The 26,200-nt window shown below is 35.4% G+C and overlaps 1 protein-coding gene across 1 annotated transcript in view; it reads right to left on the bottom strand.

Annotated features, from left to right (window-relative positions):
- The window catches only part of NEGR1 (neuronal growth regulator 1), an 829,063-nt gene that overhangs the window by 340,655 nt on the left and 462,208 nt on the right, over positions 1 to 26,200 (bottom strand). Inside the window, exon 3 of the mRNA XM_032426096.1 lies at positions 3,524 to 3,649. Coding sequence (XP_032281987.1) covers positions 3,524 to 3,649 — 126 coding nt within the window. The remainder of the gene's footprint in view (positions 1 to 3,523; positions 3,650 to 26,200) is intronic.

Raw genomic sequence — 26,200 nt, 5'->3', positions numbered from 1 at the left:
GAAAGAAAGAAAGAAAGAAAGAAAGAAAGAAAGAAAGAAAGAAAGAAGAAATAGGGGGAAGTGAGGTTCTTGTTTATAGTAGAATGCCAAGTGCTAACTGTTAAAAGTAGGATTGCTCAAGCTAGAAAAATCATCACTTTGTAATCATCAGAGTAAAGATTAGTTCACAAAAGAATCACTGATAATGCAAAAGCTGAGGGAAGGTTAACAAGTAACAGACATTTCCATTTAATGTTTTTAAAATCTCTCCCTATTGCTTATTGGTAGCATGGGGAAGGAAAAAACAAAAGGAACTATACAATGCAGAAATCAGACACTTTGATTAGGTAATCAAAATTAACATCACAAATGAGGGACAGATGGATGGATATCCTGTGCCTCTGGATATCACTCCCTGAGAAATCTACAACTTTACTTATTCAGTCCCAGATGGGCATAACTAGAACCTTATCATGAGGAAACTCAAGTCAAACCCCAAATGAGAAACATTCTGTTAAAAAAGTGGGGGTAGCACATGCATTGTTGAAAAATATCAATGTTTGGAAACGACAAAGACCAAGGAATTAGACCCCAGAATAAAGAGGAGTAAAATGATGTGTCAGCCATATATGATACTTGGATTTTGTACAAGAGGGGGAAAAAAAAACTATAAAGGACACTATTCCATCAATTGACAAAATTGGAATATGAATAGTAATGGGACAAAAGTATGTTACCTGTGTTAAATGTAAAAAAGCTGAAAATGGCTCTGTGGTTATATATAAAAGAATGTCCTTATTCTTCAGAAATGCACACTAACATAACTAGGAAGAAAAGGGCATGATATATGCAGATTGTTCTCAAATGATTCAATGAAAAAATATGTAAATTTCCACATACTCTACACACAGCAAATGTTGAAGCAAATGGGAAAAACAATGGATGAAACCGAGTAAAGGATGTAGGGCAGTTTGTATTATTTCTCTAACAATTTTTACATGAATTTGAAATTAATTCCTAAATACAGAATAGAAAATACAGAAAGAAAGAAATCATCATCATACGTAAACTCTAAGGAAGCTCATATATCCAGAATCATCTCAAAAAAGATGTTTTTGCAGAAGGTACACTGAGTTGTTTGAACTAACAAGTAGAATGACACCCCAGTCAGTTCAGGCAATGTTTGTGGTATGCTTGAACCCACAACCTAATTTTTTTTGTGGATTAGGGAGAAGCTCTGTGGGGCTATCATCCTGTGACCAGACATTTTTTAATTGATTTTTAAAACTGATATAGACCATGAATGAGTCAGCAAGAATTCACAAAAGTACTGGTTAAAAAAAAATCTAAGCAAATCACACATGTACAAAAACTAGCCATTATTTCTAGTATTGACAGGGAGTGTATCTGGATCTGTTTTTAACACTCTCCACTGTTCATATGGTGACCACTCTTTTGAGACACATTTTCTTTTGTGATACAGCAAAAGGTGAGAGTATGCAAAATGTTGATATTTTTTTGGTAAATGTAGACAGATCAATGAAGTTTATAATTTGGCTTTCAAATATAAACATGTAAGTTGAAGAAACTTAATAGAATTATCAGACATGTTACTTAAAGCAGGAACTCCACAGTGCTATGCATTTTAATACAGATCATTAACAAATTATAATTTGAAATTATTGGAAGCATTTATAAATATATCAGCCATGTCTAGCTATTCAATGGATAACAGTTAATATTTATGCTAATTTTACTCATTTGCTCTGTAGGGCAGGATCAGAAAAATAAATCCATGCACAGTTTAACTTATAAACCCAATCTGACTTCTTTCAGCTTCATGATGTTATCCATTATCATTATTCTAATAACTTCACTAGCCAACATTCACGCTATTTAATTAAACCAAAATGTATCCAAGCACTTAAAAAAAGAAGAATATGCATAATAATAAGCACTGCAAAGCAGGAGAGTTCAGTCCAAAATATTAATCTTAAATTATATGAAGATAGAGATTATGTGCTTCATTCTTACAAAAATTATATTGCCATATCAGATTTAAATCCCTGGAAAGATGATTAAGAATCAGCCATACATTTGCATATCACCTTATACTTTTTTAAAGCACACTTATGCTTATTATCTTTTTTGAGTCTCACAATAGCTAGGGATTTTTATTATTTGATTTTTGGAAAGTAGACAACGAGGTGAGGGTAACTGAGGTGATGACATTTGCAGGAGGATTGGCTGAATTGATGTATAAGGACCTTGAGATAAAAGCAGGTGTATCCTAACTGCTAGCCCTTGTCTCACTTTACCCCATGGAGAGTCCTGCCACTAATTCAGTGCTTGTATACCAGTTTTATGATCCTGTAGCTGCTCTAAGAAGTGGAGTATTGGCAGTCAAGAGCACACTCATGCTTCGGAAATATTATAGGGGCCATAATGCATATTATATAAGTGTATACTGCCGTTATATTGATTTTTTTCTCACATTAATAGTAATACTTAGCATGTGATGTAAGTCTCATTAGACCTCCTGCATAAATGAGGAAACTGAAAGACACTTAAGGATAAGTGATATTAAAGAAAGCATTAGCAGATAAAAAGGATGTGACGATTGTACTCTTTCTACACCTACATAAAGGGTGCCTTTCTGATTTCTTTAAAAGCAATTTCATCACACTAGCCTTGTTAGAGCTGGGTCCACCAAAACTATAAAACAAATAAAATCAAATTTCACTTACCAGAAACATGGAGGGATCCTATTCATTAAAAGTACCCCTGTTACTTCCAGGGTACGACTCAAAGCTAGATAGTTCAAATATTTAAACTTGACGCAAACTGGTGATTCTGTGGAGTGGCTGTGAAAAGTCTTATTTTGATGATGATTATCCCCAACTTCCTAAATTGATTTAATCTCTTTAGGAGCATGTGCACTGTAGCAGAAGCACCAGAAACCCTTAAAAATGTTATATCCCTTAATTTCACCTAGCTATGCGATCTTGTACAAGTTACTTAAAGTCTTGGGTTTTTAGGTCTCTCATCAGTTAAAATTTAATTCTAACTGCCAAATCCTTGATTCTGAACTGCATTTTGAAATTAGACCTAGCAACCTCATAATTTGTATAATTTCATTCTCCCTTGATTACCTTAGCAGTTCATGCTGGCCTATTAACATGTGAATGACGATTGAATAAAAGCCTTACACATTTAAATGAAGATATTTCTCTTGTGATATTTCCATTTGAGTTTTTTGTCTATTGATTTGTGATTATCCAGTATACTAAAATGAAAATAACCTTGACTAAGAATCAAGAGACACAGATTCTATTCTGGGCTCTGACAGAAACTGTTCATTTATTTAACTTTTGTGAACTACAGTGCATTGAGGTATAAAGATTAAGTATAAAAATACGCATCCCACTTACCTCATGAAAAAGATGTAAAAAATATAAGTAGACTCTTAGGTTCTGAACAAGTGAGGTTACAGGAAAATATTGAACCCCACAGCACAAACAACACCGATATATTTCTGCTTTACCTGATGGGGAGATGTGCCGCCAAGAAATGGAAGGCTCTGGTTTCCCAGTGGCCAAGCAAGTAAGGGTGACATTGGTTCCTTCATTGATGGTCATATCACGTGAGATGTCATATATCTTCGGAGGAACTGAAATGACAAAACATGCAGCGGTCAGAAAAATACATAAAAAAATTCTGTTGAACTACATTTGATCAACTCCATGATATTATACAATAAGACCGTGGTGGTGAAAGGTACCTATGGCTCATGGTCACCATTCAAGAGATTTCTCCAGATCCTCAGGATTCTCCCAGAGTTTTCTGTTCATTGGTTGGTTTTATTATTCTCTAATTTTTAGATATTAAATACTTCAAGATAAATGGAATGTTTAATAACCAAAAAATCTGAATATTACATAAATTAAAATTTTATTGTGCATGCTTGTGTTAAGTCAATTAGAATGTAGTCACTCTGTTCCATCTATGTATCTTCACTATAATGATGGTTTTCTTGTGGAGATGATTTAATAAAAATGGAAATCTGGAAGAAACTTAAAATAGCAGAGAAGTTATGCCTACATGCTGTTTTAAGAGCTGAGTGAGGTCAAACATGTCTAGGATTAGGAGGTACGATTTCAGGGTTACAAGGGCATTTGCAACCTCAGTTTTCTGTCTGCCAGATAGTAGGGCTGGACTTTCTAACTATTTATATTTGAAGGGACTCATTTCCTAAGGGCTTGAAAGGTGTCTTCATAAAGAGTTTTCTTGTCAGTGATGGCTGGAAACCACTGGGGAAACAGATCTCTTCACTCTGGGATTTCTTAGAAACTTTGTTACGCTTACTGTAAATCTCCAAGAGTGAAGGGGAAAAGTTTATATGGTATTTGTCTGTGTTTTTTTTTTTTTTTTTTTTCTGATGTATTAGAATATGGAAGCTTTTATTCAAGAGCATTTGATAAAACTAGTGACCATGGAATGCACTTTGGGAATGCTGGATAGGAAAATCTCTAAGTGAACTTCCAATTAAAATGTCCATAGTCCCTCAAATATCAAATGGTCTCACTTCATCCTAAAATGTCATGGATATGAATCCTGGGTTCTCTACTCGCTGTGTTATCCAGGGCAATGTATGTATATATCTCAGGCTCAGTGTCTTCATCTGAAAGCTGGAGACAGTTTTGGTACCAACCCCATATAGCTGCTGTGAGCATTAAATAAACCAGGATATTTTAAAGAACTTAGAAAAGTCCCTGGCATCAGTGTTAGCTATTATTATTAGATGCCTTAAAATGCATATATGGTTTTTGAATTTAATTTTACTACTGCCCTTTTCCCATGCTTTCATCACTTCATCAGTTTGTTAGTGTGTAAGACTGGCCTGTGCCTTAAGTTTTCGTTTACTCTATACAAATTATAGTATGTTGAAGTTCCCAGGTTGAAACTAATAAATGGTAATTAGATATCATGATAATTTTTAGAAAAATATGCCTTTTTCAGAATTCTCTTAATTGTTCCATTCTTAGGCTTCCTGTATGCAAGAGATATGCATTCACAGTTATTTTTAAAAAGGTAATTATAATTTTTACAAGGATAAATTAAATTATCTATACTTTGAATATCATCTTTGATTTTGTTGCAAATCTTTGCGACAAAAAACCCTAAAATGATTTGATTGTAAATATCAAGTATTTGATTATATGCAACTGTTGCTAGGATTGAAAAAAAAAGCTTATTTCTAAGTAATATAACATTGTAAGTGTTTCTAAATGACATTCTCTAATCGGCATTTAAAACATATTATCATTAAACCCTTCAGCGAGCTGTTCCCAGGCAAATAAAATAAAATAAAATAAAAACCATTCCAAATAGAAGACTTTTTTAGCTTAACTGAAACAGAACAGAAATAAAGACATTACGATATCCTATGAGGAAAGTAAAGAAAAGTGTGCATGACTCATTGGTGAATAGGAAAGTTAATAACAATCAACTTACATTAAACAAAACTATCATCTGGATATGTGGATGTGGGTACAGGTTTGAAATAGTGAACTATGAAATACATGTGTACATATGTACATATATACATATACACCATTACATACATACCAATGGCCACTATTTAAAAAAAAGTTATATAGTACTTTCCTTCTTCATACAGAAGACAGTACACAGAGATCAGTCTAATTTACATATTCCAAACATATAACTAATTCAACTTTAGATAGTGGTATGTATATTTAAGAAAAAGGATGGAGTGCCATAAGACCATGAATTCTATCTTCTATATAATTTTGTCAATTCCACCTGATCTTAAAATAGTTTAGTTTCATCTTTACATGTCTACTTATACTTAAAGTGGTAAACACGAGTGGTAAACTAATATTAAGCACAATATTTGGCTTCACAGAGAAACAACCAAATCCCTTAGCAATAAACTTAGATTTGACATTTAACTTGGGGAAAATGTGCGGTGGGGGAGGAGTGTCGAATTCCAGGTGTGACCTGTCATCTCAGTGATGGCAACTGCCTCCCGGGGGCTCATAATGCAGGATATACTACAGGGAAGAAACATCTGGAAAGAGGATGTTAGTAAAGGAAAGTCCCTCTGGCAAGGCTCTTCTCCCCAGAATGCATCACCTGTTGGCAGCAGATGCTGTGTGTAAAGAGAACCAGTGAAATCCTTCACATGCATTGTAGCTTGTGGAGGCAAAAACAGGTGTTGGTTTGCTGACTATTCAAAGCCATTTCACATTCAGTTCAAGACTGCAAACTTTTACTGAGTATTATGGAGGGAATAATTCTGGACTCACAGGAAATGCAAAATTTTCAAGGCATAACCCTTGCCCTTAAGGAACTTAAAATTAAAAGAGGGAGGCAAATAGTAAGTAACTGAGAGAAGACAAATATTTTCCATGTTTTCCTTTTCCATTTTACATGAGTAACACATGTCTAATAGGTATGCCTTCTGGGTTTGCATCAGCAAACATTAGTTTTATGTAAGTTTCTTCTAAAGTGAACCATGTAGGATAGTTTATGTGCAAAGTTATTCAGTGTGGTACTATTTATAATAGAGAAAAACTATGAATAACCTCAATGTAGGACAACAGAAATAGAGGTATTGTTAGCTCTGCATCTAGAATAAGGTATGGTACTGGGAAAGGACTTGGTATGATCTGAGGGAGCATCAGACTCAGAGAAAATAGAAGAAAAAAAGATGCTTCTACTCTGGGTGACATAAGCAGGGAAGAATGGTAATGTCTCAGGTATCTCAAGCCCATCTGGTTCTAGTAGCTCTTCCCACGTTATGGTTTGTGTATAAATCATGCATGCACACAGGTCGGAGGACTCTGTTGAGCTCTGAATGACAAAACAGCATGTCTTATGGTATTTCCAATACTCTATGCATAGAAAAACAGAAATGAGGAGAACTAAAATATCTTACTATTCTAGGTGTATGTTCCTTTTTTATACACCTTATATTAAACTTCCTCACACTCTTCTCATTTAGAAATTGAGCTTAAAATTTTGAAATTTGAAAAGGAGCAAATGTGTTCAATCAATTGCACAACACATTTTTAAATCACTAAATAAGTACAGATTTTAGTAACATTTTGAATTGCTGTGTACATATTTAAGTATTTATGACCTAGAGCAGAATAATAAAGGAATAAATTATTCATCGAAATGTAAACTTGTTTAATTCATAGGAAGTAATTATTATAACATTATCATCACTGTCATCATACCATAACACCATAAGTAAAAACAGTGAAGGTGGGGGCACCTGGGTGGTGCAGTTGGTTAAGCGTCAGACTCTTGGTTTTTGCTCAGGTTGTGATCTCAGGGTCGTGAGATCAAGTCCCATGTCAGGCTCTGTACTTAGCCCAAAGTCTGCTTAAGACTCTCCCTTTGCCTCCACTCTCCCTGGCCATGCTCTCTCTCTCTCTCTCCTTCTCTCTTTCTCTCTCAAGTTAAAAAATAAATCTTTTTGAAAAACCAATGAAGGGTGGAAGTTCTAGATTTCCTTACAAATCACAGAATATCTCTCTCCTAATGGGACCCTAATTGGGGATATACATGACTTTACAACTGCATTCATAATTAATTGTTCTATATCACCAGTTAGAGAGATTGAAGACCATTGGAAACCTTCTAAACAACAGAGGTTGAAAGAGGATTTAAGGGTTGTGTTGGGGTTAAGTGCTTTTTAAATTCCCATATACATTTAAAAGAATCACTCTTGGATCATCAAATTGATAATCTGCTTTACCTTTAATTATTTGCGGGCCTTAAATTCAACTACTACCTAGTATCCTGTCCTCAACGTCTATTCAGTGTATGCCACAGTGAGGGGATGATGCATATTTGGATGTATCTCTAGATTTCAATTCATTAAAGGTAATTTAAATTTCTTGTTAGTTTCACTTTCACTGAAAATTGTGCAGTTTGACTTGCCCCAACTGCTTTCTCTCATTTCAGCCATCTATCACAGTGTCCTTAGTCAGGGTATGGAGCAGTATCAGTAAGAAAAATCAGAGAATTTATATCCAAACCAAATACTAATGATTTCTTTTCTTTTTTTTTTTTTTTAATTTAAGTTCTAGTTAGTTGACATAGAATTCAATATTGGTTTCAGGAGTAGAATTCAGTGGTTCATCATTTACATACAACATCCAGTGCTCACCATAACAAGTGCCCTCCTTAATACCCATCATTCATCTATCCCATCCCCCACCACCCCCATTAACCCTCAGTTTGTTCTCTATAGTTAAGAGTCTCTCATGATTTGTTTCTCTCTCTCTCTCTCTCTCTCCTTTTTTTTTTCCCTCCCTCCTGTATGTTCATCCATTTTCTTTCTTAAATTACACATATAAGTGAAATAAGTCAGTTAGAGAAACACTAATGATTTTACACAACCAACCATTTGGGATTATTCCCCACCATTTGCATCATGATGTATAACTGAGTTTGTGAATGGCTTCATTTGTTTTTTGTTTTGTTTTTAATGTGTGCATATTTTTTACCTACATAAATAAATAAGCTTTTTGCTTGTTTATTTAATGAACAACCTTCACAGATGTAACTTAAATTTCTTCTAAGAATCCATCTTGTAGTCTGGAACATAATCAACAAAAATTTGAGAAGTCAACATAAGGGTGACTAATCTGTACATCATGGGAATCAGGTGAGCACAGTTTTTTATTATATTAAATGTCTGTGCATATGATTTCCAGAAATAATAAATACAATAGAGTCACACCTATCTTAAGTTCCATGACATGTGAGGCCAGGTCACACATAACACTGAAAACCCTTAGAGGATATATTTGATGGCTCTTAACTATAAGTGCAAGACACTGACTATTTGGATCTGGAAAGTTGCACTGGCTCACTGGAATCAATTAAATGCACCATCAAGTTCTTAAGTTGTAAGAGTCTATGAAAGACAACAGCACATACAAATCCAGGTGGAAGACTTCTTTAGAATGCCAGGGCTAAAAGTGGATGAAGTATGTATTTAATCTGGCCCCAAACAATCACAGATTATTGAAAGAAACAGCAGTTCAGTATTTATCATAACCATGGTATTCTGGGCACTGCAAAAACCACTTGCTTCCTTAGGGTGTAAAAATCACAGCAGTGTTTCATAGGCAAGTGAACTCTTTCTATCATTCTCTGTTTAGTGTTACTAAAATCACTTAAAGGTTTTCATGTATCTAGTTGAATTATGTACGCAGTCACTAGATGTGTTCTCCAAATGTGTTCACTAGGCCAACATGGAATAAAAATATACCTTATCGCATCCCTTTGGTGTCCTGCTGGACTCACCTTTCTCCACAGTGCCTTCCTCCACCCCCAAAATTTACTACAAAGAAGAAACGCTGAAATATGGATTTCTGAGTGAATGTTAAAGGATTAAAATTTCATCTTAAAGCCTTGTGTCACTGATGGCTTTGATCATCTTAATGCAAGAGAGATTTTTCTAGGTATGAGTGTTTTTGAGATAACAGCTTGCACATATAACCCTCTGTACCACCTCACTCCTCCTTTTGTAGTTTCTTTGGTATAGCATCTTTTAAATCTGACAGTGTCATTGATATTTACTTCTTTGTTTATTGCCTCTTCTCCTTATGGAACATAAGTAAAGACCTTGGGTAGGAACCTAGTTTACTCAACAGCCTACCACCAACACCTAGAAAAGGGCCTGACACATGGAAGATATTCCACAAATATTTTTTTATTTTTTTTTAACAGCTGAACTAATATTTCTTTGACTTTGTAATGAAGATTTCCCATAGAATTTCATACCACTGCAAGGATGATATAATACAAGGTCTGAGAATATAGTGAAAATGTAATTATAGTGTCAAGGGTCCTCTGTGATTTTTTTCAAGGATTTTCCAATTTGGGGGATTCAATATTCTTTCTAACTCATTTAAAAGCACAGTATTTTCCTATTTCACTGCCTACCATCGTTTTTGCCATGCAAACTCAGAGAAATAATTGGACAATAATCATATACATGTATATTCAACAGAATAGGCTGTCACATCTTACACAGTACTGTATGTGTTGGTTAGAGTATTTTTTTTTACTTAAAAAGGTATGTAAATTTGGGGCCAAAAGGATTTGACTCTAAGAGTATGTACATATTACTTCTGCTTCTTTTTTTCTCTCTCCACAGACCTGGAGTCTAGGTTAGTTCGAATAAACTATATCTCTGAAGATTTTCCAAACTGCTTGAGTCAACAAGCTAGACATAACTATAAATCTTTGGAGAATTGGCTTTGTTTTGCACTCCCATATCTGGTAATGGCTGGCAGCATCAAAAGAACAGTCTTCCTTTCCCTAGACTGGCACTTCCCTTTTCAGTCTTGGCCAGCCCCCAGAAAGTGAAAGCAGATCTACGTTACATAACAAACCTCCTGGAAAAGGTGCTGTTCTCAAACTGAGAGAAGAAATTGTTTCATGATTTTTTTTTTTTTTTTGGTTTGCTGGTGGGTGCCTGATGGTTTCCTGGCTTGCATCTAACTAGCAACATTGTTTTTTTCCAGCTCATAGACTATAACTGACTTTTTATAGTTTATGACATTTCAGAGATTTCTATGGCTTCTCCCTTCATCCCATCACTCAGATAGTGATAGGAGGAAAAAATAACCCAAGTGTGACTTGTAAATGCAAACTTGCAGATTTGTGAATACCTAAGGATGGAATATGCCAGTACTACTTTTGGGGGCAAAGAACATGTTTGAGCAAAAAAAAAAAAAAAAAGTATCTTTCAGACTTTGGTTCAATCTTTGAATCATGTTGGTTAACTTAGTGTTTTTCCTTTTCTAGAAAATCTACGTACAAGTTTTTCTTAATTGACCTTGTCCTTCAGGAGGTCAGCTATATAAAATGGCAAAACAGGTGGTAACCTATTTTAAGCCATCCATCCATCCATCCATCCACCCATTTAACAAACATTTATTGAGCCCCGACTACATTGGGGAGACTAATCTTAAAGTCTATGTCTAAAGAGTGAAAGACCAAACACTATTAATTATAATAAGGAGTCAGAAATCCTACAAAGTGGATTTTGCAATATAAATTGTTTTGGGAACACAGAGTAGTAAATCTAACTCTGCCTATGGAGTCAGAATAGAGGGGATACTGATATTAGAAAAGGCTTCATTAAACAGATGGAATTTGAGTGGACTTTGAGGGTTAAAAACAGTAGTTTTTAACTTCATACAGCTAATTCATCAGGATAATCTGATGAGTGTTTTATAATCTTGGAGTGGTGGGAGGGCTGATTCAGGCGATCCTAGACCAAAAAGTGTAGCATGTAGCTTTATAGTTTTATAGCTTTATGAGATGACAGAAAGACCTCTCCACAAACTATTCCCTCCTATTTATTTAAAGGTTCCATTGTAATTATAGAGGCCTTCCTTCATATCCTCAGAGTAGTTACCTGCTTTCAAGGGCTTAATATTGAAATGTAACTACCCCTAGAAGAGATGATGCCTTAATAGCCTGCATACATTTTCACACTTCCTGAGAGCAGCACAGTGGGTACAGGGAGGGCTCCATACTGAAGATTAGAAAGATGTTACGGGCAACTTTTTCCCAGTTGTAATTTTCTCTTGGGAAAACCCAGAATTGGTTCTGCATAGCAGTGAGCAAGACAATCAACGATGGAGAGAAGAAAATAAACCTCCGAGGGGAACAAACCTCACAGGACATGGAGTTATCGAAAAAATCAACGTGGAAATCGCTTCCTTCTCTTCCTCTTGTCTCCATCTAACTTTGATTACCTAATACATGGGCTATGCATGAGGGGGATGAAAGAAAGAAGCAAGTAATCTCTAAATTTTAAGACAGATTTTCTCACTGAAGAAAGGTGTATTTGCTAAATAGATTTTCCATGGCAAAAGAAATTCATATTTCTTACATGTATATAGGTTATATAAGATGGCTTAGCATACATGAGGGTTAAATGTGATAAAAGAATAAAGGGCGCTGATTTAGAAAGGATAAGTTCTGGTAGCTTAACATTTGTTTAATGATTTTTAAATTTTTGGTTGATGGCAACTTTCCCACCTGCTATGTAAACATTTTGAAGGCAAAAAATACAGCATTGTTATACAAGAGTTTCAATATTTTGGACCGTAAAGATTTTTATTTTTGCTTCATTTTGGCTAGAGGATCAATAGCTGGCCTCTGCACATGAGTGTTTATACACCAGAGTTCAAATCCCTGCTGTACCTCAGGCTAGCTTCAGCTTCACTTACTTGGATGGTTCAAAGATATAAAATACTGCTTAAAATCAGGACCATAATAGCAGCTACCCCCTCAGGCAGCAGCAGCACGAAAGCTAGAGCACATTTACAGCCGAGTTGTATATCACAGGGAATCCACAATGTCTACTTAACTCAGCCTTCTCCCTAGTAGAGAATAGTTACAAAATACACAGGAAGAACATCACAACTGAAATTCCTTAAAGCACACAAATATAGGTGTCCATACCTAGAGAGGCAGAATTCTTAAGGAACCAATTCCATACCTTTAAATCTGCAGTGATGATATCATTTTATTAAGAATTAATAATGAGCTTTTTCCTGGAAACGATTTGGCAGTATACTTTAAGAACTTTAAAAAATTCCAACCCAGCTAGCTAATGACACCACTTCCAGGAATTTTCTTGAGGAAAGTAGGCAACTTCTTCCAGTATCATCGCTATTCCCATAAACCTGGTGGCCAGCTCCACTGGTCTGTTTGAAAATGTGCCAGCAAATGCCCTCTGGAATGGGCTGGGTGAACTTTTCTTGCCTCATCCTTGGCGCTGAATTATTCTCCACATAAACCAGAGAAAACAGCCCAGCTGTGCCATACTAGAACCCAGCTGCCTTCTTAGCAAATATTTCCCGTAGCTAAAAGCTTGCTTTAGTGTTTTTGAAACACAAGAAAGTCCAATGTCTACCCTTGGTCTCATAGAGCTATAATGTAACACCTGCCTCCCGATTTCACGAGGTAAGCCTGTTCCGGTTCAATATGAGTTTTCCTTGTTAGGCTGAGGTTTAATAAATATGTTTTAGCAGATTTTTATGTGTAAACGCTGCTATGCTGTTTTTTGTACTTGCAGAGGAGCTGTGTCATTTCAGTGCAATCAGAAAAATAATGCCTTCTCTGAAGTACTCTGCTGTCTTTGTTCTTTGAATATAATATTTTTCCCTAATTATGAAGGTAGTACACATCTATTGGAAAGATGTAGAAAATATATGAGTGAGGGGGAAAAAAACCTAAATCACCTATGGGGTTGAAACATCTAAAATTGTCCTTTGGTGGTTACAAACAAATGGCTGCCAATGCTTTCATGTCACTCAGTGTAATATAATCTCACCATTTTGAGAGAATCACTACTAATAGTTTCATATATTTCATTTAAGCCTTTTTATGCATATATTTATGCATAGATCCCAGATATTTCCACACGGTCCAAAAAGTTCACCAAGGAACGATGTTAAGCCTTGGCAGAAAACAGTGCCCCATTCTCTAAGTCATACATCCCCTAGAAACTGAGCTAGAAGGTGGCTGGAGAAGGATTCAAAAATGGGCATTGTGGTTCTCTTCCCTTTCTTATTGGAAACATGTCTAACGAAAGGATACCTACAGCAAAGGTTAATATTTGTTGGACATTTACTATGGGTAATGTACTGAGAATTTAATGACTTTTTTGTTGTTGACAGGAGTGGGGTCTATAATGGGACAGAGTTCTACATGTCCATTCTCCAATTTCTTCTTCCACCCACTCACCTGCTATTTTGTTAGTTGGCTTATATGGCAGTTTTAAAACATGGCCCCCAATTCTTCACCGTCTCTTCCATCATGAGTGAGGTCTTAGTAGTGCCTTCACTATAATTTGAGTAGGTTCCTGGCCATCTCAAATAATAGAGTTGGGTAGAAGTAATGCTGTGTGAATTCCAAGACTGGATCATAAAGTACCATTTGTCTTTTGCCCTGTTGTCTAAGAACACTCACTCTTGGAGGTCTCAGTTGCCATATAATTAGGCTGACCACCCAGGAGCCGCCATGGTGGAGAGAACACATGGACCCCACATGGAGAACTTCTGAGACAACAGAAACAAAAACGCCCCTAGGGAACACCCTAACTCTTCTAGGCTCTTAACTCTTCCAGTCATCCCAGTAAGACTCCAAATATTGTGTCCAAATCATAGTATCGTGAGTAAAGTATATAAACGTAGTTGTTTAAAATCACTAAGTTCAGGTATGGTTTGAAAAAAAAAAAAGAAAGTTCGAAGACTTACACTATCTGACTTCAAGGCTTACTATTTATTGTAACAGTACAACAAAGACAGTGTGGTGTTGCATCCAGACAGACGGTGGAACAAAACGGAGACTCCAAAGATAGATGAGGAACTTCCTGTGAGGATCAAACCCTGATTACTTTTACTAAAAACTAAGATATCTGAAATATGAGTGAGTAATGTAGGTCAAGAGAAAATGTGCACCTTTACACTGTGAGTATAGGGCCTGGTGGGAGCACCAGTCTGAAGACGGCAGTGATCTCTGATAATTTCCATTTAGAAAATGGAAGTCCAGGTTTGCCATAACTTTAGACATGAATTTTTCCTTTTTCTTTCTTTTTTTTTTTTGACCATATACACGCATTAAATATCTGTAAATTTCTTCTGGCATCAACCCAAATTGCTCCATTATGGGAATCAGAAACATTTGACACTTACTGGAGACACTTGGTCATTACATGCTGGAAAATTGTCATGATATAGAAATCTACATGGCCTATGAAAGTAAACAGTACCGTGGAGTTACATACTTAAAACATCCTGACCATATGCTGCAAGCCCTGTGTGGTCTGGATTCAGTCATGGAGTTATAATCTTGCCATTTCTGCCTTACATCCTGGCAAGCCCTGAGCCTATTCATTTGCCTTGGAGAGCCCAAGGAATCTATTTTCACATGACATTGCTTAGTTTCTCATAAAAACTATACATTATCATATGAATGTGCAGTCGCTCACCTGTCATGGAATAACCATGATTAGATCTGCAGGGTGACTATAGTCTTGCCTCAGGAAAAATTCTGAGAATAGGTTTTATTTAGAAATGTAAAAAATAAAATCATGATTCTCATTAATATTCTGCTCCCACCAAAATAATTTTCATCTACCTATTTTTTAAAAATTATCATGTTTCTTTAACCACTTTTCCCTATGATAATGCTTTATTTATGTTTTTAAAGTGTAACAACCAAGTGTTATTATGCAACTATATACCAGGAGATCTCAGCACAGTCCTATGGTTACATGTACAGATTCTTTCTAAAATTGGGTTAAAAGGTAATTTGCCATGTTGCTGGCCCCTGGATCATTAGTCACAGTGGCCTAAGTGCATTCTCTTATAATTCAATATCAAAGAAATTGTTTTTATGGCATTAACTATATTATATTCAAAATTGTATAAATTATTGAAATACTATGCCTACTGCCAAGATATAAGACAGTTCACATGGAAAAAGTTGCATTTTAAATTATTCATTGGAAAAAAAGTCATTCTCTTGCCAGAAATTGTTTTATACTGGGGCTAGCTTCTGGGACTTACATTTAAATATGAATCACAAAATCTCTGGAAATTTCAGATACTCATAATTTTCTTGGCATTGAATAAAAGGTTTGTCTCTTTAATTCATTGATTTCCATCAAGTGTATTCAATAGTACAAATTGTCTTGTATCTAGGTGTTAGTCTAATGAGCATTTGTAAGGAAAGTATCCATAGGTAGTTCTTTGTAAAGTCATGATAAAGAGATAGAGAGGATCCATAAAAAAAATACTGAAATTTGGTGACTTTCTTTCATTTACCGTTTTTGAATACAATATAAAACCTATATAATTAATGAGTTATATATCTTATATATACCTATGCATATATAAAAATCATATATGCATGAATATATACAGGTATGTATATTGTTATATAGTTGGCATATAATATACTGGATATACCTGTTTATGTGTGTATGTATCCTGTAACCTCATTATATGCCTTTGTTAATGCCAGAATATGATAATAAAGGAGCAAATGTAATCATAGGAAGGCTAACCTCAAAAGGTCTCTCTATACAGATTTATATATTATTCATTTGGTTAGAAGATATTTATTTTTCACTTGCTATGCACCAGAGACTATGATAGGTGCTAGTGATTTAAAATTTAATAAAACAGAATTGCTGCTTTCCAGCAGCTTATATATTATGGGAAGAAACAAACAGAGGTAAATTAAAAACATAACTATATAAAGTTATAGGAGAGACGTACATAAAATATGTAAATCCAAACGGAGCTCACCCAACCCAGATGGAGATGGAAGGGTGGTGATGAAGATACAAAGACAATTTTTAGAATAATACACTGTAACTATCCAGAGAAGTGAATTCCAAGTTGAATGACACATGTATGAAGGCACAGAGCAGGGAAACATCATGGTCCATTTGTAGACCATCATCATGGTTGCAATAGTTGATTGAACTACTTGGCTGGTCACAACTGAAGTTTTACCCTTTATTTGCTTTCAAACCATGAACAAATTTCTTTTATTTCTTACATATTTCTGGAAAAGTAATATGAACGCAGGAACTATTTTCTATTGATCCCGGAGTACTGTATAGGATCATACTTGGACATTGTAAGAGCTCAGAAAGTGCTGAATAAGAATGTTTTCAACTATTCTAATGTTTCTTATTTGGAGAGTTAGTCTTTAACACATTCATTAAAAAGTTATTCTCCCTCATATTCATTACTACATTCTGAGGAACAGAAATATTTTACCACTTCTCCTTTGTGAATTAAAGGACACTGTGCACAAACTACTCCCCAGGGTATTAAGTAAAAAAAAAAAAAAAAAAAAATTGGTTTATTTTAGCTTCTCCAAGGTACTAGGTATGTCACATATTTTCATATCCCAGTTGAAAAGTATCATGCATTTTTATTTTGGCTTCCTAGATAATATCCTATTCTATTTTTAAGAGTTTAAAAATGCAGTTAAGACTGAAAAGTATATTCCCTTGGGCATGAGTGTTTGGAACTACCTCTCCTATCTACTGAACTTTCTTGTTTTGAACACTCCAGTCTTACCACTTGGCAAATCTTCCAAAAATAAGCCAAATCCTCTCTTCTTTCTGAAAAATGGAAAACTCAAATAATCTACTCAAGGAACAGTAGTTCTTTCATTCTATAGTTTTGCCTATACCTATCATAATTATTTTTTTTTTCACAGATACTACTATACTAGAAGGGTAGAAAGTATATCTAAATTTTTGTTTTGAGGGTTGAGAGAAATGAAGAGCAAGCTTAGCCATGTCAAAATAACCAAATTTACCTTTTGGGTAGGTTAACTAACTTCATAATTCTATGAACATATTGAGTGTGTGTGCATATATATATTTCAGGAGTCATTTGGTAGTTGTTAACAATAGTTTAAGCAATAAAATGGAGAAGTGTGGACAAGGAGATCACATGGTCAGGAAGAATCCTATCTGGTTAAGCCACTACAACTAATATTGATGGGTAGATTCATGTCAGTATGATGGGGGGACTATTAGAGGAGTACCATAGGAATCTGTGTTTGGCCCCTTCCTTTCCTCAATTTTAAACAATCTGGGTAAAACTCTTGGAAGCATATTTATTGATAAAACTGTATCAAGGGTCATGTGTTCAGTTATAGTCTCTACAATTTAAGAGTGAAACACTGGCGTGTTATTTCACAATTATAGGTCAGTCAGAAAAGTAAAGTGCCCAGACACAGTATCATGTAAAGACACAACTTAAGGAGCTAAAAATGTTTATATAAAGATAAGAAATGTAAGGAAATACAATTTTTTGATTGATCCATGAATTTATTCTACTTTGTTCCAGTACACAGGAAAATGATAGATTTAAGTTCATTATAATGAAGTATGTACCAAACAAAAAGTGTCCTCAAACTGAAAAAGATTATTTTATAAAAATGCAAGCTCCCTGTCATCAGAAGAGTCTCAGAGAATGTGGAAGAACAATAGAATCAAAGAAAGGATTACTACATTGAGTGGGTGCTTGGGTCAGATAGACTCTTGGGATTTTTCTTTTTTTTACATTTTTTTTTTAAATTTTATTATGTCATGTTAATGAACAGATGTGTTCTTTGACTCTTTGCTGTACTGTGTACCGAAGAAGAAACAAATCCAAGTAAAACACACCATGGACACATTAAAGGGCCTGGATCAATGGCAATTTCCTGTTTCCTTTCTGTGCTTAAAACGCAATAGGCCTGAGTAAGCTCTTGTTGGATTCTTGTCATGGAAAGAACATTTGATTAATATCTTTGTAGGGGAAAAAAGAGACTATTCTGTGCTCTCTGAAAACTCCATTGGCCAATTTTATATATTCCTTTGCCAAAATAATATGACTATTACAACAAGCATTTAAACTGAAGCACATTTTTTGAGTTTGTGTGCATTACAGCAGTCACAGTGATGCATCCAGATCAGTGAGTTAGTGTAAACAGATGGAAATATGTTTCTCAGTTGATGAGTAACATAAGAGCCCTTCTCATCCTGTTTCAACAAACACCTAAACCCACACACTTTCTGCCCTGGTTTCTCCTTTCTTTCAACATTTATCTTTGAATTGCTTTTAATCTCCAGAGATGGGATGACCACCTGCCTTTCAAACATATTGCAAAAACAGCAGTGACTATGGTTGGTTTTTGCCAGTCAGTTATTTTATTGTAGAAAACATGTACCAAATGACAGCAGAGTCACCAGCTGATGAGAGGATTTATTATGTATATAACATTGTGCTTTTTGGTAGGAAGTCAGCAGCATTGTGCTAAGATTTTAATATCAAATTGTTTCTATCAGGCTGAGAGTGGTAACACTCAAATGGTACCTTAAATGACTGAGTCATGTGCTTACTACTGCATGATACTTTGTAGAAAGGGGAATTAAATAAAATTTATAGGAGAAAAAAAAGTTTTGTAGTAGGGAAATACAATATGTTCCTTTGTGGGTGTAGTAAGTCTGCTAATTGATCACCAAATTGATTTCCTCTTCTTGGCACATGACTAGATTTTGTTTCCCAGTATCCCCTGCTGTTATTCATGGCTGAGTTTTAAACAATAGAATGTGAGCAGAAGTGATGTGTGATACTTTCAGACTTGGCCCACAAAAACTTCCCATTGATGATCCTCCATGTTATTTTCCCCTGCACAGCTATGTATGGGGCCTTGGGAATTGAAAATCATATATTGAAGATGACAGAAATACAACACAGAGAACTGGTCTCTAGATAATGTAGACTGCCTATAATGAACAACTGATTTGGATGCTCTTTGGCAAGAAATAAATAATATGGCCAGTTTTTTAAAAGAGATCAACCAATATTTAAGGAATTAATCCCTATGTTTTGTAACTTTATGTATTTTTATAACAAAAGAAGATTAAAGAAAGAAAATGCAAGGAAATAATTGCTATTATATAACCTATTCCTGAAAATAATAACATCACTAATTCATTTTATTCTATTCTATTTTTTAAAGATTTGTTTATTTGTTGGAGAAAGAGAGAGAGAGAGTGCATGTGCATGCGAGCAGGGGGAGGGGCAGAGGGAGAGGGAAAGAATCTCAAGCAGACCCTCAGATGAGTGCAGAGCCCAATGCAGGGCTCAATTTTATGACCCTGAGATCATGACCTGGGCCAAAATCAAGAGTCAGATGCTCAACTAACTGAACCAACCAGGAACCCCAAAACATCACCAATTAATTTTATGAAACTGATATAATGTGATATTAAACATGGACAAGAACTCTACAAGAAAAGCAATTTCACTTATGAACACAGAAAAAATATAATATTAACCCATCAAGTGAAAAAAATATATATATATATTGCATTACTCCTGGACTGGGGATTTTGTTCAACAATATCCTAACTTAATATGTCACAGAAAGAGACTGAAGAAGTACATATTATGATCTTGTCAATAGATATAGAGAAAACATTATATAAGAAGAAACACTATAACAAAACAGTTGCAATCCTGAAATAGAAAGTTTCTTTCATACTGTGACTAAAAGGATCTATAAAGAATTCACAATGATCATTATCTTTCATTATGAAGTGTTAGACTTATTTCCTTAAAACTGAAACAAGGTAAGTAAGCCCACTTTCACTGCTTCTATTTTACATTGGAATTCTTAACAAGTTCAATAAGATTAGGAAATAAGTTAGAAGTATTAGTATTGGAAAGAAAGGTCCAAAAAAGCCATTGATCATATATAATATAATTGTCTTTGTAGAATATTCAAGAGAAGTAGCATACTCCTGAATTTGATGAAATTGATAAGAATTTATCTAGACTACAAAACATGTGTTAATTCTTCCCACAATAAATCTATACATTTGATAAAATTACATTAAAATTTCCATTTTTATTCACAGAATTCTACAAGATTAGTTCAGTATTAATACTGAAGGGTAAAGGACAAAGAGTAGCCAGAACAACCTTGAGTAAGAAAAATAAAGAGAGGAACTTATCCTACCATACTCTCTCCTTCTCCCTCTGCCCCTTCCCCCACTCGCATGGGTGCTCTCTGGTGCTCTCTAAAAAGTGAATAAATAAGTAAATCTTTAAAAAATGGAGGGGCTACTGGGTGGCTCAGTCAGTTAAGTGTCTGCCTCCGGCTCAGGTCATGATCCCAGGGTCCTGGGATCGAGCCCTGCATTGGGCTCCCTGCTCAGCCGGGGAGTCTGTTTCTCCCACTCCCTCTCCTTCTGCCCCTGCTCCTGGGCTGTCTCTCTCTCTCTCTCACTCACTCTCTCAAATAAATAAATAAAATCTTTTAAAAAATCTTTAAAAAATGGATAAAGGATATAAATAGGAAATTCATAAAAGAGGTAACTTTAATGGCCACTTTAACTAGTAGAACTTCATTAGTAGTTATGAAAGTTTAAGTTAAAACAGCATAATTTCAAATTCATAATATTGGTAAAATTTTAAAAATTAAATACTACCAAGGTGATAAGGATATCTATAAATGAAATAGCATACAATGATGAAAATAGTATAAATCTGCAAACAATTTGGAAACAGCTAATAAAACTGAAGATGCACATATATCTCTACAATTTCATTTCTAAGTATTTACATATCTTAGAGCCTTGTTGCTTTAAAGTGTGGTTCTCTATCACCTGGAAGCTTGTTACAAATGTGGATTCTCAGGTGTGCCCAGATCTACTAAATCAAAAGCTGCAATTTAATGAGTTCTCTAGGTAACTCACATGCGTATTAAAGTTTGAGAAGCACTGTCCTAGACAAGAGTAGTGGTTCTCAAGACTGGATGCACATTAGGAAAACCTGGGATTTTTTTTTTTAAAGATTCTATTTATTTATTTATTTATTTGAGAGAGAGAGAGAGAGAGAGAGAGAGAGGGATCACATGAGTGGTGTGGGGGAAAAGCAGAGGGAGAGAGAGAAGCAAGCTCCCCCTTTAGCAGGGAGCCTGATGCAGGGCTTGATCCCAGGACCCGGGGATCATGACGTGAGCTGAAGGCAGATGCTTAACTGACTGAGTCATCCAGCCATCCCAGGATGTTCTTAATATATTTCAATGCCCTACTCCAGACAAACTGAATTGCCATTTATATATAGTATTCAAAAGCTTTCCAGATGATTTCACCAGGTTTACATGGTTGAGAACCTCTGTGCTAGAGAAAATCTCACATATGCGCAAGGAAATCTATCGAAGATAATACAGTTTGAAAAAAGCAAAAATCTGGATAAATCCTAAAAGTCCATGGATTTTTATAAACTGTTAGGTTATAGAAGTGCTAGAGAAAATCTCACATATGCATAAGGAAATCTATCAAAGATAATATAGTTTGTAAAAAGCAAAAATCTGGATAAACCCTTAAAGTCCATGGGTTTATAAACTAGTAGGTTATACAATAGTATTCTGAATTGCAGACAAAATGCTTTACTCAGTCTATATGTATTAATATAGACTACTCTAAAAAAATAAAACATTGAGTGCAAAAAGACAATTGGTGGCCAAAGAACAGGAAAATAGATCAATGGAATAGAATAGAGGGCTCAGAAATAGACCCACATAAATACAGTCAACTGATCTTTGACAAAGAAGCAAAAGCAACAGAATGGAGCAAAGACAGTCTTTTCAATGAACAACTGGACATCCACATGTTAAAAAAGTAAATAAGTAAAAAGAATATAGACACAGGTCTTACACTTTTCACAAAAATTAACTCAAAATGGATCATAGACCTATGACCTAAATGTAACATGCAAATTTAAAAAATCCTAGAATATGACATAGGAGAAAACCTAGATGACTTTGGGTTATAGTGATGACTTTTTATGTAAAACACCAAAGGCACAATCCATGAAAGAAATAATTGATGATCTGGACCTCATTAAAATTAAAAACTTCTGCTGTGCAAAAGACAATGTCAAGAGAATTAGAACACAAACCACAGACTGGGAAAAATATTTGCAAAAGACACATCTGATCAAGAACTGTTACCCAAAATATACAAAGAATTCTGAAAATTCAACAATAAGAAAACAAACAATCCTATTAAAAAATGGACCAAAGGCCTTAACAGACATTCTCACCAAAGAAGATTTACAGATGGCAAATAAGCTTATGAAAAGCCACTCCACCTTATATGTCATCAGGGAAATGTAAATTAATACAATAATGAAATACCATTATACACCTATTAAACTGGCCAAAATCTGGAACACTGACAATACCAAATGCTGAAGTGGATATGGAAAAATAGGAACTCTCACACATTGCTGGTAGGAATGCAAAATGGTATAGCCATTTTGAAAGGCAGTTTGTTTTTTGGGGGATTTTTTGGTTTATTTTACAAATCTAAATATACTCTTAGCATATGATACAGCAATCATACTCTTCGGTGTTTACTCAAAGGAGTTGGAAACTTATGTCCATACAAATTCTGCACCCATTTATACTGGCTTTATTCATAATTGCCCAAACTTGGAAACAGCAAAGATATTTTTTTTTAGTAGGTGAGTGGATGAATAAACAGTGCACTTCCAGATGATGGAATATTATTCACTGCTAAAAAGAACTGAACTGAATAGCAGTCCACCACTGCTATTCAACATAATATTAGAAGTCCTAGCCACAGCAATCAGACAACAAAAATAAATAAAAGGCATCCAAATCGGCAAAGAAGAAGTCAAACTCTCACTCTTTGCAGATGATATGATACTTTATGTGGAAAACTCAAAAGAGTCCACCCCAAAACTGCTAGAACCCATACAGGAATTCAGTAAGGTGGGAGGATATAAAATCAATGCACAGAAATCAGTGGCATTCCTATACACCAACAAGACAGAAGAAAGAGAAATTAAGGAGTTGATCCCATTTACAATTGCACCCAAAACCATAAGATACCTAGGAATAAATCTAACCAAAGAGGCAAAGGATCTGTACTCAGAAAACTATAAAATACTCATGAAAGAAATTGAGGAAGACACAAAGAAATGGAAAAACATTCCATGCTCATGGGTAGGAAGAATAAATATTGTGAAGATGTCTATGCTACCTAGAGCAATCTACACATTCAAAGCAATCCCTATCAAAATACCATCAACTTTTTTTAAAGAAATGGAACAAATAATCCTAAATTTTGTATTGAATCAGAAAAGACCCCAAATAGCCAGAGGAATGATGAAAAAGAAAAGCAAAGCTGGTGGCATCACAATTCCGAACTTCAAGCTCTACTACAAAGCTGTCATCATCAAGACAGTATGGTACTGGCACAAAAACAGACACATAGATCAATGGAACAGAATAGAGAGCCCAGAAATGGACCCTCAACTAATCTTCGACAAAGCAGGGAAGAGTCAACTAATCTTTGACAAAGCAGGGAAGAGTCCAATGGAAAAAAAGACAGTCACTTCAACAAATGGTGTTGGGAGAATTGGACAGCCACATGCAGAAGAATGAAACTGGACCATTTCCTTACACCACACACAAAAATAGACTCCAAATGGTTGAAAGACCTAAATGTGAGACAGGAGTCCATCAAAATCCTAAAGGAGAACACAGGCAGCAACCTCTTCGACCTCAGCCGCAGCAACTCCTTCCTAGAAACATCGCCAAAGGCAAGGGAAGCAAGGGCAAAAATGAACTATTGGGACTTCATCAAGATAAAAAGCTTTTGCACAGCAAAGGAAACAGTCAACAAAACCAAAAGATAACCGACAGAATGGGAGAAGATATTTGCAAATGACATATCAGATAAAGGGCTAGTATCCAAATTCTATAAAGAACTTATCAAACTCAACACCCAAATAACAAATGATCCAATCAAGAAATGGGCAGAAGACATGAACAGACATTTTTCCAAAGAAGACATCCAAATGGCCAACAGACACATGAAAAAGTGCTCAACATCACTCAGCATCAGGGAAATCCAAATCAAAACCTCAATGAGATACTACCTCACACCAGTCAGAATGGCTAAAATGAACAAGTCAGGAAATGACAGATGTTGGCGGGGATGCGGAGAAAGGAGAACCCTCCTACACAGTTGGTGGGAATGCAAGCTGGTGCAGCCACTCTGGAAAACAGTATGGAGGTTCCTCAAAAAGTTGAAAATAGAGCTACCGTACAACCCAGCAATTGCACTACTGGGTATTTACCCCAAAGATACAAATGCACATACTGAAGCGGTACATGCACCCCGATGTTTATAGCAGCAATGTCCACAACAGCCAAACTATGGAAAGAGCCAAGATGTCCATCGACAGATGAATGGATAAAGAAGAGTGGTATATATACACAATGGAATATTATGCAGCCATCAAAAAGAATGAAATCTTGCCATTTGCAACAATGTGGATGGCACCGGAGGGTATCATGCTGAGCAAAATAAGTCAGTCAGAGAAAGACATGTATCATATGACCTCACTGATATGAGGAATTCTTAATCTCAGGAAACAAACTGAGGGTTGCTGGAGTGGGGGGGGGGTGGGAGGGATGGGGTGGCTGGGTGATGGACACTGGGGAGGGTATGTGCTATGGTGAGTGCTGTGAATTGTGTAAGACTGCTGAATCACAGACCTGTACCTCTGAAACAAATAATACATTATATGTTAAAAAAAAAAAAGAAGAAAATAGCAGGAAGGGAAAAATGAAGGGGGGGAATTCGGTGGGGGAGACGAACCATGAGAGACTATGGACTCTGAGAAACAAACTGAGGGTTCTAGAGGGGAAGGGGGTGGGGGGATGGGTTAGCCTGGTGATGGGTATTAAAGAGGGCACGTACTGAATGGACCACTGGGGTGCTCGCTTCGGCAGCACATATACTAATATTGGAACGATACTGAATGGAGCATTGGGTGTTATAGGCAAACAGTGAATCATGGAACACTACATCAAAAACTAATGATGTAATGTATGGTGATTAACATAACATAATAAAAAATATAAAAAATAAAAAAATAAATAACAATAACAAGAATAGAAAAAAAATCACAAATATTAACTTATTACTAAATGAAAATGAAATCACTATAAAATGAACCAAAAGCGTTCATTTTCCCGTTTTATAACCAGTCTTCTCTCTAATGGTTCTTTCCCCCTTTTCCAACTTCGTGGGAATGTTCAACCTAGTCCTCCTTCCTGTCTTCTTCATTACCTTCTTCTTTCTTTCTATTTCCTGTTTTCTTTCTCTTGTGATTACTTGCTTACTGATTTTGCATATAATCTATTCATTTCCTGTTTCCTCTTTTTTTACATTTTTCCTGTTTCTCTCAATATAGTCTGAGTGTGACATGCAGCAATTATGCAAGTAAATGATCACAGAGTTTTAATAAAGAATTTCTCTATGTCAGGCTTTAAATATATTTGGCCTAATGGAATGATTGATGTTATGATAAAATTTTATCCTTTAAAACCAAAACAAACACAACAAATATATGAAAAAATAGCAACATCCAATGGAAAAACATTAATTAATTATTTGTTGGCTGCATTTCTAGTTAAGTTCCATAGTGCTTGTCATCAAACATCAAATAGGACACTAAAAAGATATACTTTCTCCAATTTGGGAACTAGGAAGGGAGCAGTGTTTTGTTTATTGGTATAC

This window comes from Phoca vitulina, unplaced genomic scaffold (genome assembly GCF_004348235.1).
Source record: "Phoca vitulina isolate PV1807 unplaced genomic scaffold, GSC_HSeal_1.0 scaffold2, whole genome shotgun sequence".
Classification (NCBI taxonomy): domain Eukaryota; kingdom Metazoa; phylum Chordata; class Mammalia; order Carnivora; family Phocidae; genus Phoca; species Phoca vitulina.
Note: the sequence above shows the minus strand (reverse complement) of the source record. Positions and strands in the feature narration are given on the sequence as shown.